Raw genomic sequence first — 20,958 nt, forward strand, 5'->3', positions numbered from 1 at the left:
GGCAGATAGCTAATGTAATGCTGATGGGTTTGGTTTTTTTTTTTAAAGGCTCCAAAGGCAATCCTGGCAATTACAGGCCAATGAGCCTAACTTAAGTGCCAGGCAAATTGGTTGAAACTATAGTACAGAACAAAATGATCAGACACACAAATGAACACAATATGTTGGGGAAGAGCCAACACGGCTTTTGTAAAGGGAAATCGTGCCTTACCAGTCTTAGAATTCTTTGAGGGTGTCAGCAAACGTGAACAAGGGTGACCCAGTGGATGTAATATACTTGGACTTTCAGAGAGCCTTTGACAAGGTCCCTCACCAAAGGCTCTTAAGCAAAACAGGCAATAATGGGATAAGAGGTAAGGTCCTCTCATGATCATTAACTGGTTAGAATACAGGACACAAGAGTAGGAATAAATGGTCAATTTTCATAGTGGAGAAAGATAAATAATAGGTTCTCCCAAGGATCTGTAGTAGGACCAGTGCTGTTCAACATATTCATAAATGATTTGGAAAAGGGAGTGAACAGTGAGGTGGCAAAGTTTGCGATGACACACAGTTATTCAGGATAGTTAAGTCCAAAGCTGACTGCGAAGAGTTACAAAGGGATTTCACAAATCTGGATGATTTAGCCACAAAATGACAGATGAAATTCAATGTTGATTAAATGCAAAGTAATGCACAGTGGAAAACATCATCCCAACTACACATACAAAATGATGGGGTCTAAATTAGCTTTTACCACTCAAGAAAGAGATCTTGGAGTCATTGTGGGTAGTCCTCTGAAAATATCTTCTCAATGTGCAGTAGCAGTCAAAAAGCTAACAGGATGTTAGGAACCATTAGGAAAGAGCTAGGTAATGAGACAGAAAACACCATAATGCCACCATATAAATCCATGGTATGCCCACACCTTGAATACTGCGTGCAATTCTGGTCACCCCCTCTCAAAAAAGATATATTGGAAATGGAAAAAGTACAGGGTAGGGGAACAAAAATTATTAGGGTTATGGAACATTTTCTGTATGAAGAGAGATTAAAAAGACTGGGACAGTTCAGTTTAGAAAAGATTTATGAGGGATATGATAGAGGTCTATAAAATCATGACTGGTGTGGAGAAAGTCAATAAGGAAGTGTTTTTACCCTTTCCTATAACACGTGACTCAGGGTCACCCAATGAAATTAATAGGCATCAAGTTTAAAACAAACTTAAGGAAGTACTTCTTCACATAATGCACAGTCAACCTATGAAACTTGTTGCCAGGGGATGTTGTGAAAGCCAAAAGTAGAACTGGGTTCAAAAAGGAATTCAATAAGCTCATGGAGAATAGGTCTATCAATGGTTGTTAGCCAAGATGGTTAGGTACACAACCCCTTGCTCTGGGTGTCCATAAACCTCTGACTGCCAGAAGCTGGAGATGGATAACTCAAAAATTGCCCTGTTTGTCCATTCCCTCTGAAGTATCTGGTCTGGCCATTGTTGGAAGACAGGATATTGGGCTAGATGGATCGTTGGTCTGACCAAATATGGCCGTTCTTATGTTTTTATACCCAGATGTATAGAAATACTTTGATTACTGAACTGTTGCCTGATGTTATAATGTCCTACTAAATTCAAGAACTTCACAGAGTGCCCTCGTGGCAGTGTATGAAACAAACAGCCTTCCTCCAGCCTGTTTGAAAATATCTCCCATGGTCCGATGAGCTCATAGATATGATTCTTTATTACATTCCATTGAGGTTAAATTGGGCGAGTATGTGCCCTGAAGTTCCTCTGGATGACTGATTAGCCTTTCTTATAGGCACTCACTCCTGTCCAGAGATCTGAATGTTTGGCACAGTAGCTAAGGGAGAAGTTAGTGATCTAGAAGAGAAGTGGGGCCCACTTATCCCCTTGAGGATAAACATGAAGGAAGGGAATGGTAGCTTATTAAACCTACAGTCAACAAACCTACGTGTTCAAGCTGCACATAAGGAATGGTTATGGTGTGGCTCATTTATGGGTTGATATTAGATTCTCTTTTGTTTTGCAGTCTATGGGGTAGAGCTGCTCCTGAAAACCACTGGCCTGGGACCCATTGAGTATCTGTCTTCTGGATGGAATCTGTAAGTGTGCTGCTTGTGAACAGTGAGTGGGGGCTGGAGGCATAACACCCAGAGCTGTTGTGCTAATCTGCATTGCATCAGTGTCACTTGAGCAATCTGAATTTGAATCAGCTGAATTTGGTGGGGATCTAATGAGAGAGAACTCAGAATTGCAGGATTTGAGGGGTATGGTGATAGTTGCTGGGATATAGTTGCCTTCTTTCAAAAATGGCCTTAGGCCAATAGATTAGAAAACTTTATTTCAATAGAGATTCTGCAGGAAATTCCAGTACCCCTCCACCTTTCCCTTTGTCTTCTTTTGAACTAGAGTGCCATGAGCACTCTGCCCCTCGCAAGGCTAAACCGGACCACTTCTGCTCTCCCTCTTCCTTTTCCAGCTTTGATTTTTCAGTCACCCTGTTTGCATTTCTGGGTCTCCTGGCGCTGGCATTTAACATGGAGCCATTCTACTTCATCGTCGTCCTGCGACCCCTTCAACTGCTCAGGTGAGACAGAAAAGGCATATGGGGAATGGGAAAATAACCAAAACAGCAGAGTATCAGGGGGTAGCCATGTTAGTCTGAATCCAGAAAAACAACAAGGAGTCCGGTGGCACCTTAAAGACTAACAGGTTTTTTTGGGGCATAAGCTTTTGTGGGTAAAAACCCTCACTTCTTCAGATGAACCTGAAGAAGTGAGATTTTTTTTTTACCCACGAAAGCTTATGCCCAAATAAATCTGTTAGGGTATGTCTACACTACAGGATTAATCCGAATTTAGATAATTCGAATTTGGGAAACAGGTTGTATAAATTCGATTGTGCGCGGCCACACTAAGCACATTAATTCGGTTTTTAACCACATTAATTCGGTGGTGTGCGGCCACACTACCCCATTACTTTAACCACAGTAATTCGGTGGTGTGCGGCCACACTAACCCTAATTCGAATTAACAAAATCGATTTAAGCGCTACTCCGCTCGTCGAGGTGGAGTACAGAAATCGATTTTAAGTGCCCTTTAATTCGAATTAACTGGCTCTGTAGTGTGGACGGGTGAAGGGTTAATTCGGATTAACGCAGCTAAATCCGAATTAAAGTCGTAGTGTAGACCAGGCCTTAGTCTTTAAGGTGCCACCGGACTCCTTGTTTTCAAAGCAGCAGAGAGAGGGTTTTTTCCTTCAACCCAATCCAGGGCTTAGCTCACTGGCAGGACCCAATTGGGAGGGTTGCATGGTTACGTGACTGTATCACAAAGGAACTGGAACCCTATATGGGTAATGAGATTATCTTGAGTTATGGGAATTAATTATGACAAACTTCAGAAGTGATATTAAAGCTCATGCTTCAGGGCTTAACCCAGCCTCTGTTAGAATCCTATGTGCAGAGCGCTGTAGCTCCCAGAAATGCCAATCACTGAGGCAAATGGTTGTCTACTGGTTAGAGCAGGTTGCATGAGTTCTCTTCCCAGTTCTGATACTTGCAGTGACACCTTGATCAAGTAATTTAACCTCTCTGTCCCTCAGTTAAATGGGTATGATAATGTCTGCCTCACAAGGTTTTTGTAAAGATTCATTCATCTTTGTAGAGTGCTTTGAGATCATCAAATGGAAGTTCCATAGAAGGGCAAAGTGTTCTTTTATTAAAGATGAACTAATATCTAGTTCTTATATAGCACTTTTCATCAGTTGATCTCAAAGTGCTTTACAGAGAAGGTCAGTATCATTGTATCATCCCCATTTTACAGATGGGCAAACTAAGGCCCAAAGAGGAGACATGACTTGCCCAAGATCAACCAGGCAGCCTGGCAGAGCTGGGAATAGAACCTGGGTCTCCTGAGTTCCAGTCCAATTCTCTATTCACTAGGTCACACTATCTAGGATCCCTACTTGCTAATGGAGCACACATAAGGATTTAAAAAAATGGGTTAATTACATTTTAAAATAAACCATTTTCTTCTTTACTCACCTGCCAAAGCCTGCACTCAGAAGTCTGTTTTTCTCTTGTAATGGTTGATGTGTGAGGAATGCAGCTTTCTCCCATTAATTGTTGCAGGAAAAGAACAGATAACTGAGCTTGTCTTGGTAAGTGAGCTCACCTTTAAAATATGTTCTGTAAATGCCAAGCGTACACGTGTTAATGATGTAGGAGCTCACCATTTATAAATGTAATTATTTATGCATGAAGCTTTATCAGTAAAACACTGTCCTTGTCCTAAGAAGCATAATCCTTCAAATGCTTATTCATAGACCTTGTCCTTCATCACATGAGACAGTGGGGCTTACCCACAGGAGTAAAGACTATTTGAGTAAAGATGGTCTGGATCAGGAACTGAGAGGCCTTACATGTCCACTTTTAATGTTCCTAAAGTCTAAATATCCCAACCAAGTGAAGGGAGGCAGTGGGACCTAGTGGATAGAGAGACCTGGGTTCTGTGTCTGATTCTGTCGCTGACTTGCTGTGTGACCTGGACAAGTCACTTCTGCTGCCCTGTGCCTCAGTTTCCCCATATGTTAAATAGGGATAATGATACAGACCTCCTATATGAAGTGCTTTGAGATCTACTGATGAAAAGAGCGATGATATTATCCTGTCCCACTCCACCTCTGGGGAAATTTATTGGTGAATAATGAAAGTGCAAAATGATTCATAGATTCCAAGGCCAGAAGGGACCATTGTGATCATCTAGTCTGACCTCCTGTATTACACAGGCCATAAAAATTTCCCAAAATAATTCCTAGAGCAGATCCTTTTAAGAAAACATCCAGTCTTGATTTAAAAGTTGGTAGTGGGGGAGAATCCACCACAATCCTTGGTAAGTTGTTCCAATGATTAATTACCCTCACTGTTAAAAATTCTATGCTGTATTTCAGATCCAAATTTGTCTAGCTTCAATTTCCAGCCATTGGATCATGTTTTATCTTTTTCTGCTATCAGTACTTCCCTGGCTAAATGCAGGTGTACAGTCCCCAGATTCTTATTTAGTAGTGTCACAGCGAGGAAAGTGCATGGTTGGTGGTCTACTTTGGTGCAGCCTCCATATGGACCCTGGCTGAACCTGTATTCAAAATGCTTCTCTCGTGGCCTTGTTTTGCTTGTACATGCTGCTTGTCTTTATGCAGCTAATAAGAAAACAGGAAGGAATTGTCCTCGTGTAAGTAACCACTGGCTTTTCATCCCTGCTTCAGGCTCTTTAAACTGAAGAAGCGCTACAGGAATGTCCTGGACACAATGTTTGAGTTATTCCCCAGGATGGCCAGGTATTGCACAGCCCTCCTTGGAGGGGGAAAAATGGACAACATCCCAAAGAAGCGTGTACTAATATGGCTCTGGCATTTCCAGGGTAATGAATACCTGGGCTGGGGTCAGAGTAGAAGCAATCACTTTTTTTTTTTCTTTGCAGTGCAACACAAAGAAATACATAAAGAGCTCTCCAGCACACTAGGCCTACCACCTGATGCACATTAACCCCTTTGCTCCTGAGCACAAGGGCAACCCCACTGTGGCACTTGTTTGGTTTTTAAGTGATGATGGTTTTTGTGCAAAGAAGGTTTCACAAAGGAGATGTGTATATACCCAGGGTTGCCTCATGTCCTTGGTACAATAGGGGACCAGACGGGTTACAATTATTGCGAAGTGATGTGGAATGCCCGTTTAATTAGTCACTGAGATAAGGAGCCATTGTCCGTGTATGACATCACAATATCTTATTCCCCTGCTGCAGAACTATCTAGGTGTTCAGACAGGTTAACCAGCTAGGCTTATTTCTGAAGCTGTTCTGACATCACTGCTGATGGTCAAGGAAACAAAGAGGATAGAGCGATGTTGGCTTGTGCTTCATTAGAGAAACTAGGTGGTGGGGAGGGGGAATAAATATTTAATGGCTTAATGGAAAGGAGCAAGTCCGTAAGGAAAGAAGGGTTCTCTTCAAGTTTCTCAGAGCTTATTTCTCACCAAGGGCATGGTACAGACCTCCATAACTCTAGACTTTTAAAACTAGTTGAGACAAACACTGCACATGTTCCATAGGCAACAAAACCGCATTGCAGGGAGGTGGTCTAGATGCTACACTGGGGTTTACTGTAGATGGTAGAGATGGAAAACTGCTTAGAGAACAGCCAGTCTGAGTGACTTGGCTTTTTTTCTCTGTCCTACCAACTGGTGAATAACAGAATTAGGCTGTCTCTACACTGCATACCTTACAATGGCACTACAGCCGCACAACTGTAAGGCACGCAGTTTAGCCACTCTGTCACCAGGACAGAGCTCTCCTGACGACAAAATAAAATCACCCCAAACAAAGGGCGGTAGCTTCATTGGCCGGAGAGCGTCCCGCGCCGACAAAGCGCTGCCCACACTGGTGCTTTTCATCGTTAAAACTTTTGTCGTTCAGGGGTGGGTGAGGGTTTTTTGAGGGGGTTTTTTTCCACACCCTTGAGGGATGAAGGTGCAGTGTAGACAAGGCCTTACTTTTGTTTCTCTCTCCTCCAGCCTGGGCTTAACCCTGCTTATCTTCTACTACTCCTTCGCCATTGTCGGCATGGAATTCTTCTCTGGGGTTGTCTACCCAAACTGCTGCAAGTGAGTACCCAGCAACCACCTTCCTCTGAAATGGCCTTATTAATAGCCTGGTTCAATGCCAAGCCAGGAACATTGTGTCTCATATCTGTGTTTTCCTATCAAGAAAAGGCCAGTGGATGTATGTTTACTGAGAGTGGTTGGTCTGAATTGGGATTCCCAGTAAAAGGGAGACTTACCACTTCTCTCGCTGAGACTCAGGGCAATGATCTTTACTTACAGTTTGAGAAGGGAGAGGGGTAGCAATGTGCTAGTTGGTAGTGCTGAGTATTTGAGTCACTGCCTGAAGCAGCTGGGCTGGGATGCTTGCTCTATAATGGCACCACAGCAAAGCACCCATGTAGTATGTACGATGCTGCAGTGCCCCTGTCAGAGGTACCACTTTAAAGAACGGCATTCAAAATGCAACAAGTGTTGGCAAGAAGGAAAAATAGCTTCCCTGCTCACAGGTCTCTAAGCATGCCGGTGTCTGTCAGCACCTGTAGCTTTGCACATTTTTCCAGAGCGCCTCTCATTGTATGTTTGCCCTGGCTTCTCTAATCAGCACGAGTACAGTTGCAGATGCCTATCGCTGGGTGAATCACACGGTTGGAAACAAGACAGTGGTGGAAGAAGGTTACTACTATCTGAACAACTTTGACAACATTTTGAACAGCTTTGGTAAGAGGAATATTTACATGTTGGTTCTTATCCAAGATAATTGTTGACCATACTCCTCGCATCTACTGCTGCCGAATGCAGAACGATCCTGTGTGGATTTGGTGCTTATGTAGGGGTGAGACTCTTAACATAGCTTGCATAACACCTGTCCATGCTTCCTTCTAGTCCCCAGAATTCTACCAATGCGTGTCAGTCCTGGTCCACAGTACCCCTTCCCCCTGCCCGCCCACATGTGGCTCTGCCAAATGACCTGCAGACCCTTGCTCTGGATCCCTAACAGAGTTCTGCTTATACTGTACACCTCAAACCTGCCGCAGCATCCCTTTCCTGTCCTGGGTTCTGCTGCTGGCTAACTGAATCCAACTGTGTGGTGATCTTACAAGGTAAACATATCCTGGAGACCAGCATGAAACCTGCCGACTTGTTTTGACATGTGATCTGAACCAGTTTTGTATCCATGTTTCCAGAGATGAATAAAGAGCAACTCCACTACCCTGCTGAGCCTCTAACACTGATCTTGTCACTCTCTGGGGTTTTTTTTTTTTTTTTTTTCTGATTTTAAACATGAGTCAGGCCTGCAGGAGGAGGAGGAGGATGGTGGTGATTTATTTATTTTTTTTCTTTGTGGATCTCTCCAGAGTCTTGCTTAGCGTGGACTGGCATGGCAGACTCTGGTTCCACTAAGATGTGGGCCAAACTGTGCTCTGTTATACCATTATAACTCTAGAGTAACTCCACTGTCATCAATAGGGTGACTTCAGATTAACTGCAGTGTAAGTGAGAGCAGAATCTGTCTCCTGTCATCAGCACTCAAGTATTTCGGTCTCTGTCTATACTGAAATGAGGTGTCTTATGAAGAAAATGGGAGAAAGCATGTAATAGGGGAAACTGAGGCATTGAAATGACTTTGAAACAGGTCAGGCTGGCTAAAGAACTTCTTGGTTTGTCCTTTCTGTCTCCATACAGTTACGCTGTTTGAGTTGACAGTTGTCAATGACTGGTACATCATCATGGTACGTAGATCTTGGGGTACTTAAATGTAGTCAGCACCAGGGCTGTGTCATCAATTCTTCATCACTCTGCAGGGCAAGATTCTCTTTAGGACGGATCCTTTTTCATCACTCTGATGGAGAAGGGCCAGCTTTGGCTGACATGGATGGGATGAGAGGGTGGCACTCTTAGCTGCCTGCCAGGAGCTGTCCGCCCCCGTAACGTCACTCGGGTATTCTGACAGACTGGTTGCCACTGGCTGGCTCAGCGCTGTACCTTTTGGCTCTTGTACAGCATGTGACAGCTATTGAGCAATTCTGAATGGTTTAGGGAGAAGATGGAAGATTCTGAATGCTGCCCTTTTACTTCATGTATTTCTCAATGAGGTTTCTCATCAGTCTTCTGATTTCTTCTCTCCTCCTCCCTGTCTCCTCTTCCCCCACCCTCCCACCTTGCCATGTCTGGTTGAATGACCGCCATTCTCTGTAATGCTATTGAGGAAATCTGCATTAGGAGTAACCTCAGGATCCCTGATCCAATGAATTCTGAATGGATTTCATGGCAGACCTGTTGTACCTTCGGTGTAAGGGTGTTAGTGACCGCACTCTTCAAGCACCTCTGTACTATAGCTTGTTGTCCCAGGCACCATGCTGTATATTGTTAGCTAGATATGTAGAGAGACCGCTATCTCTACACTGTTCAGTAGCACTCATCACCATTGTGTGAGTATTTACACATCAAAGTACTATATGGGAATCTGTGTTCAATCCTTTAGGGGAAGGGCTTCAGGCCCAGGGGCCAGCTGGGACTTTGAGTACGGTGGAGGCAGTCCCTGGGGTTAGATACATGAGGTGCACTACTTGTCCCTTATGTCATGAGGTACAGATTTACATTTTGGGGGGCGTGCTGCTTTGTCTGCTCTCAAGGGGACTAATGGCAGCTTCCCTCCTCTTTGCTTGCCACTGAACTCCTGCCTCTCTTGCCCCTAGGAAGGGGTGACCTCGCAAACCTCTCACTGGAGTCGCCTCTACTTCATGATCTTCTATATCGTGACCATGGTAGGTCCTCAATGCACTTTTGATGGAAAATCTCTAAATGCCAGCGGCAGTCTTGCTACATTCTAATGGAAGAATCCATGGCCAATTAGGGAAGTTCTCCTCTTTATGAAACGTAGCTCAGAAAGAGGCATGTGTCCAAATCACTTTCACTAACTTTAGTATGGCAAAAACTACAAGTGTTGCCAGAATCGACACATTATGTACAGAAGCTCCCCGACTTATGCAAGCGTTCTATTCCGGAATGCCTTGCGTAAGTAGAGTTTTGTGTAAGCTGGGAACGTAGCTCCGACAATTCCGCCCCCTTCCCCCCCCCCCCCCCCCCCAAAAAAAAGCGTATGGAACTTTTTCCGTAAGTCCGCATTTCCGTGAGTCGGGTTTGCGCAACCCAGGGAGCGTCTGTATCTGGATGGGAGTTATAGTGGTATGCAGTGGTGCCCCCATCTTGTCATACCGCCCATTCCCAGTTCACTGGCAGGCTGTTACACAAACACACCACCTAGACTCATGGATTAGGATTTGTAGACTGCCTCTGCTGAAAGGAGGGGTGAGAGGAAACAGCAAGAATTCAGGTGCAGTTCAGTTAGAACCAGATTTGGAAGGACGCTGCAGTTACAAACCTTGTGACGTGCTCTACTCATTCTGGCTCCCTTCCCAGGTGGTGATGACGATCATTGTGGCCTTTATACTGGAGGCTTTTGTGTTCCGCATGAACTACACCCGAAAGAACCAAGGTTCAGAAGGTTAGTGCCAGGCCTGGCCAGCCTGCTGGTCTGTATATCTTTGCTCTAAAGTCTGGCTTGTGCATATGAGAGACAACGACGGAACAGGAAAGTCCTGATTTTATGACCTCCTCGCATGCACCCACAATTCTGTGGGTGCTAATAACTGCAGTTGCTGTATTTAAATAGCAAGCTACCCGATTGCACCCAGCTCAGGTAGCTGGATATCCAATGGCAGCAGTTGTAGCTGCGGTTATTTGCATTCCCAACTGAGTGTGCAGACAATGGGCTATGAAGTATAGGCCCTTTTTTAAAATTCAGACCTTTGGCCCCAAACATCCTAGGAACTAGAAAACCCTCCCAGTCCAACATACCTGCCATCTCCTGATTGATCGTTCTTTTCTAACTTGTTGGTAAGATGTGGCTCCTCTTGCCAACTCCCAGTCTGAAGAGGTTGGGCCTATGCCTCTAAAGGAATAAGTCAACACCTTGACTGGCCTCCTGTTTATTCCTGTACAGCCAGCTTTGTGCTATGCCGCTTCAGAAGAGTCTCAAAAATTATTAAAGGATTGGGAAGCAAGCCTTGGAGTGACAGTCTCAAGGAGTTTGATCCCTTTAGTGTAATAAAGAGAAGGGCAAGGGGGGCCTTGATGGTGGTTTATAAGTACCTACACGGGCAACAATTTGATAATGGGTTCTTCAGTCTAACAGGCAAAGATATAACAAGATCCAGTGGATGGAAGCTGAAGCTAGACAAATTCAGACTGGAAAAAAGGAGTAAACTTTTAACAGTGAGGGTAATTGGCCATTGGAACACTTTACCAAAGATTGTGATGGATTCTTCATCATTGGCAGGTTTTAAATAAAGATTGGATGTTTTTTCTAAAAGATCTGCCCTAGTTCAAACCAGAATGAATTCAGGGAAGTTCTCTGGCCTATGCTATGTGGGAGGTCAGTCTAGATGATCACAGTGGTCCCTTCTGGCCTTATAATCTCTGAAAACCCTTTGGGATTATTGCCATTGCTGATTAAAACTGTGACTTCCCAATGTCTTCTCCTGGTTTTCTTTCCCTCCCTCTGAAGACGACAATGGCATTGTCCTGGAGAAGGAGATCTCCAAGGAGGAAATGGCAAGCATAATTGAGCTCTACAGACGGAATTATGCTGCCTCTGAAACTGCCCCGCTGCAAAAGGTCATTGCACAAATGGACAAATATGAGGTAAAGAGAGAAGCTGGGATTCAGGCCACAATCCCTGCACTTCTGTGGTGCAACGTGCAGGGGCACAGCTGTGGGGTTTAAAGGAGCTCTTCTGCTATGGTGCAGAGGGAGCCTCTTTCCACATTTGCCTTTGGCTCTTGTTAGAATCTGCTCTGTTGGAGGGACTCTGGATCGGTGCCCTGCAGGTTAGCACTTAAAACTCATTGCACTGAAGAAACTGCAGTTGAATTCCCACTGTATTCCAGAGAGCACTGATCAAGACCTATCTCACCATACAGAATAAACATTGCTAAGAGCCATCCTGACCAGCTGACCCCACTGGGAAGGAGCATTCTGGTTTTTGTGAGTTCCTAATACTGCAGTTACTGTCCAGTAATTCACCTGTGCTGCCCTATCTTTGTTTCTACCTGACCCACTACTGTACAGTTGTGTCCATACAGTTATGAAGCATTGTGCAATAATATAACTGTCAGTTCCAAGCTTCAGGCTTACTTCTCTGTAGACAATGGCAATTACTTTTACCACTGGTATCACAAAAGGGATATTGTCAAGCCTAAAAATGAAGTGACCTTGAAAACTGTCCCAGGCTGTAGTTCTTCCCTTCAAGAGCTCTGTGCCTCATGATGTTGGGAGACTTTAAACTGATTTTTGTAATAGCTGGAATTTTCCCCTTCCATCCCACACCCCGAATTGTAGACACCAGACTCGCTGTACTAGATGACAGCACATTTGCATCAGTTGGCTTGCTGTATCTCTCGTTGCTGGGGTATTGAAATGTTGAGCAATTGTACCCACAGGTAAAATTCAGAACTGGAATCTTGACGGTTACATCTGCCGAAGAGGAGGCAGTTTTCAAGATATTAGGTCTAAAAATGGCTCTAACCTCAACCATGTCCATTTAAAAGAACAGTTTAAATAAGAAAGTTAAACCAGTAACTGTAAGGATATTCTTAATACTCCTCAATTATAAATAACCCAAAATGATGTCACAGTAACTTAGGCTGTTACTCTGTTTGTGTGGGTTGAAACTAACCAGACCCATTGGGTAAGCTAGCGGGTATAGGTGAATGAGGAAAGTTTTAGTTAGGCACAAGCTCTCTCGGGAAGCTTGGGTTCTCATCTCACCGCTGAGCTAGCTGTGACCTAGTGGGGCAAGGAGTTGTTGGAGGACCTAGATTCTTTTTCCCATTTTTATTAATATCTCTATACTTTTTGTTTTCTCAGCAAACATCAATGCTGTTTCTGGGACGGCGATCAAGGACCAAAAGTGACTTAAGTATGAAAATGTATGAGGAGGAGATACAGGTAGGAAACATCGAGTTGCAAACGTCCTCATAAGTTTCTGATTAGCAGGACACTGTCCATTGGTTAGAATGTTTAATCATTCTTTAAATGTTGGGAGTCTTCCACCCAGAAGAACCAGACGGCAGGATGCTCTGCAGAATATACAGTATATAAAGGGCATCTCACAATATTCATAACCTCATACATTTATGTAGCCCCTTACAGGCCAAAGTGCTTCGCAAACTGTGCGTGCCACTGAAATGAAGTGCTCTCCAGGGTGAAACACAGCACACATTTACCAGTGCCAGCAACACCGCCTGGCAGTTCAGGGCAGGAGGTGAAGAATAAGGTTTAGAAACATCGAAGCTATGTCTACACTACACAGCTTACAGTGGTGCAGCTGCTAGTGCAGATGCTCTAAGCCAGGGGTTCTCAAACGGGGGGTCAGGACCCCTGAGGGGGTCATGAGGTTATTACATGGGGGATTGTGAGCTGTCAGCCTCCACCCCAAACCCCGCTTTGCCGCCAGGATTTATAATGGTGTTAAATATATAAAAATGTTTTTAATTTATAAGGGGGGGGTCACTCAGAGGTGTGCTACGTGAAAGGGGTCACCAGTACAAAAGTTTGAGAACCACTGCTCTAAGCTGATGGGAGAGAGCTCTCCCATCGACTTAATTACTCCATTATGCAATTACTTAATTACCGCGAATGGCAGGAGAAGCTCTCCTGCCGACACAGCACTGTCTACACCGATGCTTAGGTCGGTATAACTTACATCACTCGGGGGTGGCTTATTCACACACCGGAGTGACACAAATTATACCAACATAGGCTGTAGTGTAAACGTGGACCTAGATTAACTGATGAGGCAGTTCCTGCTAATATTCTTCAACCACAGGAGGTCTCTACTGCAAAGGACAGTTGTTTTCATGCTTCCATCTTTACCAGTTTCTTTCACGTCAGTTATTAGTCTTATTTACTCCATTAAATAGCACCGTGATAGGGTACCCATGTCCGTCTCCGATGGAGAGACCATGGTCTTAGTGGTTATGGAGGCTGAACTTCCCTCTTAACCCTGAGGTACTCCTACCATGCTAATCCTGAGCATGTTGGCGAAGAAGCCTCCGTAGTCAGTCTGTTGAGCTGTGGGCATAGACTATTGCACTGCTTGAGCAAGTGGAGGTGGCATCATCCTTCCTTCTCTTGAGCCTGTCCTCCCCCGCCCCACCCCTCCTGGGTCAGTCGGCGGGGGCTCGCTAATGAGCAGTGCAAACTGTGGGTGCACTCCGGCCATTTTATTTCCTTGGAGGCTTAGTGTGAAATCACCAGGGCTGACTGGAAAACAAGCATTCCATGTGATGAAAAATTAACAGTTTGACATGGGTAACAAATGTTGAACTAAACAAAGACCTTTCAGAAATGAGAGCCAGACACTGACCAAGCGCTCCACGCTAGCTAATAGCCCAGTGGTTAGGGCATCTCCACGTTCGAGACCCTGCCCTGCCTGATTGAGCAGGGACTTGAACCTGGATCTCCCACGAAACCACCGGGCAACTACTTGTTCTGAGGGTGCTTGGGCACTCGTTCTCCCCAGTGGAAGTTCAGGCAAAACCAAAACATTTCCACAAAATTTTGGTTTTAACAAAAGCCTTTTGTTGAAAAGTTGCTGACTCGCTCTAAACATCAGGAGCCTTTTCAAACACTGGTAGGCTCGTACACTGAGAGGAGTGCACCAGGAAAATCCCTCTCTGGAGGGAAGGGGCCATTAACTCCACAGGAATTTGTCATGACTAATTTGATGATGATGGATACCAAAGGAGTTAATCTCTGCATCTTTCTGGTGTCCTTTCTGTTGCTAGCAGTGGGATGACCTGTGGCTCCTACAGTGAGTGTAACCCTGGTGCTTATCTTTAGTGTTGGTCAGAATCTGCTGAGACTCTTCTAATTTATAGCGAGTGAAATGACCAGTCTGTCCTTAGCAAATGAATCTTAAACGCCTGCAAAGGAGGCATGTCACTGAAAGATTAAACGTCCTTGCCAGGATTTCCCAGTGCATCCTGCTGTTGCAAACTCCATGTGAAAAATTAATGGAGATATCCTATCTCCTAGAACTGGAAGGGACCTTGAAAGGTCATCGAGTCCAGCCCCCTGCCTTCACAAGTACTGATTTTGCCCCAGATCCCTAAGTGGCCTCCTCAAGGATTGAACTCACAACCCTGGGTTTAGCAGGCCAATGCTCAAACCACTGAGCTATCCCTCCCCCCAAGTGATGGGGTGATAGTTAATGCTTTGAACCCAGGAGCTGAGAGCTCAGTGCTTCCATCCTGCAAATGTTACAGTGATGCTCTAGTTAACCCTTTCCTGACAGCAGCTCCAGTTGTATCCAAACTTTGCATTGGAGGAAACAGATTTTTATAGACGCCTTAAAAGAGACAGTGTAACTAAGCCCTCACTATTTACTACTGCCAAAGCATTTGAGATGTATCGCACCCCTGGGTTCTCTTGTGTTTCACAGGGAAGGGGGAGAGTGTGGCTGTTCAGGGGAGAGTAGTATGGTATGGCGAAGAGACTTCTCTCATTGGGTGTGTTCTTCCCTCTGTTCAGGAGTGGTATGAAGAGCATTCCAGAAAAGAAGAATATCCGTGGCAAGATGTCTTCCCGTCTGGCAACCACATGCTGTCCTCGGGCCTCAGGCAGCGCTCACAGACAGTTATCTAGGCCAAGCTAGTGCAAACCATTCTTCTATGCAATAATCCCATAGTATTATTTTATAATGTATATAGATATATTCAGTATATCAGTCAAATTTTGGTTTTAAACATCTCTTCCCCTGGAAGACATCATGAGTTGCTTTGAATAAATGAAAAGCAAAGAACCAGAGGACTCAAAATAGGACTGCTGGAACCAAAAAAAAATATATAAAGTTATAATATAACTCTTCAGCAAGACCCTATCGCTGCAACTGTGACTGATGACCATCTACTACAGAATACTCAGTTGTTCTTCCTGGCCTGTTCTTCCCCAACACGGGCCCACGACTAGTTTTACCAGTCGGAAACCATGGGGAGGGATATTTAATCCTTTGGAAGAAGGAAATAATACTGAACCCACCTGCTAATATTGAAGTTCTGTGCTTAAAATATAGTTTCTTTAACCCATTAATTCTTAAATAAAAGAATCAGGGAGCAAGTTTGTATTTCCCTCCCCATCTAGTATCCAGCAAGGTGGGGTTGGATGAGAAGTTTACCACTTTAATCTACACCCATTCTGCCTCTTCCTAACTACCTAGGCTTATTGACCATTCTAGAGACACTCCCTGTTTCATTCCTGAATAGCTCATCCAACCTCTTAAATCTGTTCTTTGGAGGATGGCTGTAGGACTGAGATCCAGTAGTTCTTTGGATCCTTACTAAAAGTGATGAGACTTGACAGAGTTCTGGATCAATGCCCTTGCTGAAGCTATCAAAGTTCTCTCTCTAGTGTTCTGTGCTATACAGGCTGGGAGCCATTTGACAAGTCCCAAAACTCTGGCGATCTGGTAGTAGGTGAGATGCAAATTCCACAGGACGGTGATGCTGAGCCTTTGCCATTCCACCCTCCAGTTTATAAGTGGAAGATCTTTGCCTGGTATGAGAATGAGACAGCACAAGGTTAGTGACTGAGCTTCAGTGGGGCTGGATTGAGAAGTGCTGGGGAGGTGTGTGTGCATGTGCCTGCACAGCATCTCTGTGCAGTCACCAACAGGGTAACGTCACCTTTGATTTCCCAGGCAGGTTGACATGACCACAAGGGAACTTTTCTCCTTTGCCGCCTCTCTCGCAAAAACTTGGCGAGCTCTGGGAACCACTATTTTATGAATCAGGGCCAGTTTGGGAAGCTTTTCTAATGGGAGAACTGGACTTAGAGATGTGGAAAACAACTCTTCCATCCACCTGCCCTTCTGTATCATACATAGAGGCAGCTCTGCTCTGTTCTGTGCTCTGACTTGCTCCGGGACCGTGGGCAAGGTCACTTAATCTGTGTGCGCTTCTGTTTCCACACAATGGGAGTAATGAAGCCCACTTGCGTAAAGCAGGCCACAGTCTGTGTATGGAAAGTGCTGAGTATTATAAAAGCATGGAGTCATGGCACATGTGCATTGGCAGATCAAAGGAGAGGTTGCCATGGCATCTCACCTTTGAAATTTGCTCTCTCCAGTGGGTGGGCCCCTCTAAATGAAGTGAGCTTTTAGGAATCCCTTTGGCAATCTGCACTCCAAAACTATTGCATAGGAGACTGCCTCCCTCCTAAGTCAGACAGCATTAATCCTAATACCACCTCATCCTTGGAGTTATAGACCCACTGTGAGGGACCATATTGCACTATATTGAGCGAAGGAAGGGAAAGAGTTTCCTCAGCTGGCTGCACTGTTCATTTAGGAGCTGCTTTGTCATTCCCATTATGGCCTATGGTGAGATTTTTCAAAAGCATCTCAAAGTCTTAAGAGCCCAGTTCCTGATGATTTAAGTCTCACGTGGTTTTGACAACCTCGCCCTCTATGGGTAGTGGTTCAGAGTGTTCTGATTAAGTGAATGAGATGGTAGTCACCACGCCTGCACCCATTGCATGCTGCTTGTCCTCACTGCTGCATTCTGGGAATTCATTGGATACCCAAATGAAACTCTCTGCTTCCTTTTTGTGTGCAGTGGACTCCAGAGTTATGACGTGACACCTGAGCCCTGCCGAGTTTCCCTCTTGAGAAATCGGGGCCATTTTCCAAATTGTGTATCTCACATCCAGGACACTCACTGATGGGCAGCCCTGAAAAGAGCACATCTGCTGCTACGCCTGGAATCCTAGCTCTGGCGTTCCACTCTACACTAGTCTCTAGATGCTGCAGAAGCACAACTTCTATTCGTTGCTGGCAGGATGGAAAGCACCAGGATTGTAAGGGTTAAAAACAAATGCAGCTGTTAGGGAAGTAAAAAAAAGATGATTTTCAAAGCCATCATTCAGGCCTTTTTGCACTCCTGGGGGCACGGGGACTATATAAAGGGGGTATGAACCTGCAGAACATGGAGTTTTCAAGAGAGAACTCGTGATGAAGGGTGCACAGGATTGCTGAAAGACGTGTTCCAGAGTAAAAGTGCTACTCTGCCTTCTGTGGTTTTACTGCTGAGATTTTGATCTGGCCTGAAATATCCACTGTATTTTTTTTTTTTTTTTTTTTTTTTTTTAACTGAGGTTTGTAGAGGTTACTTTTTCCAAATGACTTAACAGTCGCAAGGGGAAAAAGTTTGAGTACGGGGCATCCCCTTCCAATTGTCCTCCCCATCCCCTTCGTAGACACTGACTTACCGTAACTACAAAGACAATCATTTTATAGGGATAAGGGAGGAAACACTGCAGGGTTTTGTATGCTGGCGGTTAGTTTATAAATAACTTTATGGACATGTCTGTACAACAGCCTGTAGATTTTCAGGCACATTAATAAAAACACCCTCTGCTACATAAAGACAGCTGCCTCGGCTCCTCTTTCCTGTGTCCATTTCGATAACCAGTTGGTTCGTGGGTGAGCTATTGCCAAACTGAGAGGATCCCTGTCCTTAGATTGCAGTCGCTAGGCACAGAGACCCTCCTGTTGCCCCCCCCCCCAAAAAAAAAGTTGCCTTAAACTTCTACTGCGATACATTTAAAATGCTAAGTAACCCTAGGATTCTGTAAACTGGCTGCTTCCTTTCTCCAGCCCACCAGAGTTGTCCCTTGTGGTCTGGAGTGAAATTTTCAGAAGTGCCTAGATCCCATTTTTGTATGTGAGTTAGGAGCCCAGGTGTGTCTTACTTTCAGTGAGATTTAAGATCCTAAGTGCCTGTCACTGTTGAAAATGGGCTTTTTTTAATATCATTTTTAGATGGTTTTTAAATCTTGTGCAGATTTGGCACCTGAGAACAATATCTTGGAACTGTGCAGTTCACTTTTCCGGGCATTTGAAGCTGCCACAACTCCAACTCCAAATGTTCACCACTATTTCTTCAACCCCTCATACCGTCTCCACTCCTTGGGCTGCCTGTGTGTCAATGGAGAAGTTTATTTCACCAGGCTTCTTGCCATCCCTGTTGCACAAGGCCCAATGACTAACCCTTGTGATCACTCAATCCAAGCACAGTGCTGACCCAGGATTAAAGAAAGCCATGACAATGCGATTTCCTAGGAAACCAAGAGGATTGTTTTCTTCTTTAATGGCAAACTAATCCACCCGTGACTGCTGTTCAGGGGTCCTTCACTATTGAAGGGAGACGATTGCTACTTCCCGTCAGCACTAGAGCAACTGAAATGTACTCCCAGCACAACTGGGTATGGTACAAGCTTCTGCCACAGCACTGCTGCATTTGCCCTTCCTGCGTATGTCGTTCCTGCTGCAGTGATGTATTTCCCCACTGCTCCATAGATGGACAGATGTACTGTAATAGCTCCTGTGAGCCCCAGTCATGGACCAGTCATAGGCACTGCACAAAGAGTCACTAGGCAGAAACCACTGAACGTTTTGTTTTGTAACCCTTCCATAAAGCATCTGAGCCTAACCTCGGTTTCCAGAGACTAAGAGGGTACGTATCGAGGCCACTGGAGCACTGACAAGTCTTTCAAAGTTGCACTGAAACGGTCATTTCACAGAATTGCTTTATTGTGCCATGAATAATGATCACTTGTCGTATAGGGGGAAGGCTAAAAAACCTGCCCATAACCCCCCTTTCTGTGCAGCTACCAAATGCCACTTACAGCAGCAGGGATTTAAACTGATCCCCATTTAAAATGTAATGCAAAGCCTTCCTCTGAAAACCAATCTTTCTTTAATTAACAAAACAGTCCCGGTTCTAAATCTAAATAATCCCTTTCCTTAAAAAAATCAATTGGAAGTTAATACTGGCAGTGGAGTCCCAGGGACAAAGTCCCGGCAGCCCAGGGTTGACATCTCATTTGGCTGGATAGCCCCTGGGCCAGAGGATGTCTAAACCGAGCAGCAATGTAGCCTCAACTCCTGCCGCTCCAGTTTCCTTTCCTGGGGCGGCAGGGTCACGGGAACCTTAGTGTACAGGATCCAAAGCACGCGCCCTCCAGGTGGGAAGTTCCAATTGTCATAATGCCTTCAGCGTAGAGAAATGGATACGTGTCCAGAGCTGTGCTCGCCAGGAAGGGAGCTCCGTCTCCCTCCCCTCCCGGTGGCATGTCCTTCAGTGATTCATTGGGAATAGAACTGGCCCAGCCAGCGAATGTGGAAAGTCTCATGCCAGTTGCTCTCCTGCATCTGGCCAGCCCACTGTCACCTCTTGCCCCTTCACCATCAGCAGGTTGGTCCAAGCCCTGCAGGCTCGTCACCCCGCTCCCACCATTCTCGCCAGAGGTGCTAAGAGACAAGATGGCGTCCGGCGGCGATGCCGTCAGGGGGCGGGGAGCTGGATCACCTTGAACTCCGTCAGCAAAGCTACTGTGAGGAAGGCCAGGTAGTAGAGGAGGAGGCAGACCCCGTACCCTCGGCCCAGCTGGAAGCACTGAGCCGGCACTGATATGAAGGAAAAGACCAGACTCAGCCCCAGTGCTCCAGCCAGAATCCAGACCAGAAGACCATCCAGCTCCAGCTGAGAAGGGAAAGGGGAGAGTTAATTCTTGGTGCCACGTGGTTACTTCAGGGGCCAGTGCATCAGCACTCTGGGTTTCTATACCTCCAGCCAATCTTGTACAGCCAGGAGCCACCTGCCAGAAATAGGTGCCCTCCTGAGACTCCAAGAACAGGGGTTCCCGAAGTAAATCCTAAAAGTGCCAGGATAATCCTTGTCTCCAATGAGGGGCCCACCACTCTATCTGTGGAAATGGTCTCTCCCTCCTCTCAGCTGTGTCTTCACGCACAGCTCCCACTGTAAAGCGATGGGTGTTCACCCCCAGCGTACGGCTACACGGGGAAAAATTCAAAGCGACCATTTACCTAGGGTTACCATTCGTCCGGATTCCCCCGGACATGTCCGGCTTTTTAAGCTAAAAATAGCGTCGGGGGGAATTTGCAAATGTCCGGACTTCCCCCGATGCAGAGCACGCGCGGCTAACAGTGCTGCCGCCAGGACAGTGTCACTTACATGGGGCTCCGACACTCAGCCAGAGAGAGCACGTCCTCCTCCCTCCCTCCCTCCCTGCATCGCAGATCGGCTCCGGCAGTCTGGAGCTCCTCCCCCACTGCTGCCCAGGGGCTCAGGCAGTTCCTGAGCAAGTTCACCGAGACATTAGGTGAAGGCCAACAACAAGGGGGCCAGGGGGTCGGAGAAGGGGCAGGGAGGTTTTGGAGGGGGCAGTCAAGAGATGGGGGGGGTCGGGAGTTCGGGGGGGGGGCTTTTTGGGGGGGGGG

At 45.6% G+C, this 20,958-nt stretch overlaps 2 protein-coding genes across 3 annotated transcripts in view; one reads left to right on the plus strand and one right to left on the minus strand.

Annotated features, from left to right (window-relative positions):
* TPCN1 (two pore segment channel 1) overlaps positions 1 to 18,066 on the plus strand; it is a 60,404-nt gene extending 42,338 nt beyond the window's left edge. For both annotated transcript variants that reach the window (XM_024199661.2, XM_024199662.1), the window contains exons 17-27: positions 2,028 to 2,100; positions 2,478 to 2,585; positions 5,264 to 5,335; positions 6,567 to 6,656; positions 7,198 to 7,313; positions 8,280 to 8,326; positions 9,293 to 9,361; positions 10,017 to 10,101; positions 11,164 to 11,300; positions 12,525 to 12,605; positions 15,192 to 18,066. In XM_024199661.2, coding sequence (XP_024055429.1) covers positions 2,028 to 2,100; positions 2,478 to 2,585; positions 5,264 to 5,335; positions 6,567 to 6,656; positions 7,198 to 7,313; positions 8,280 to 8,326; positions 9,293 to 9,361; positions 10,017 to 10,101; positions 11,164 to 11,300; positions 12,525 to 12,605; positions 15,192 to 15,305 — 992 coding nt within the window. In that variant the 3' untranslated portion in view covers positions 15,306 to 18,066. The remainder of the gene's footprint in view (positions 1 to 2,027; positions 2,101 to 2,477; positions 2,586 to 5,263; positions 5,336 to 6,566; positions 6,657 to 7,197; positions 7,314 to 8,279; positions 8,327 to 9,292; positions 9,362 to 10,016; positions 10,102 to 11,163; positions 11,301 to 12,524; positions 12,606 to 15,191) is intronic.
* A 1,151-nt stretch (positions 18,067 to 19,217) lies between these two features.
* The window catches only part of SLC8B1 (solute carrier family 8 member B1), a 17,330-nt gene continuing 15,589 nt past the window's right edge, over positions 19,218 to 20,958 (minus strand). The window contains exon 15 of the mRNA XM_026661235.1: positions 19,218 to 20,200. Within this exon, the coding sequence (XP_026517020.1) occupies positions 20,003 to 20,200 (198 nt within the window). The 3' untranslated portion in view covers positions 19,218 to 20,002. The remainder of the gene's footprint in view (positions 20,201 to 20,958) is intronic.

The sequence above is a fragment of the Terrapene carolina genome, unplaced genomic scaffold, assembly GCF_002925995.2.
Source record: "Terrapene carolina triunguis isolate 2854851 unplaced genomic scaffold, T_m_triunguis-2.0 Scaffold951, whole genome shotgun sequence".
Classification (NCBI taxonomy): Eukaryota; Metazoa; Chordata; order Testudines; family Emydidae; genus Terrapene; species Terrapene triunguis.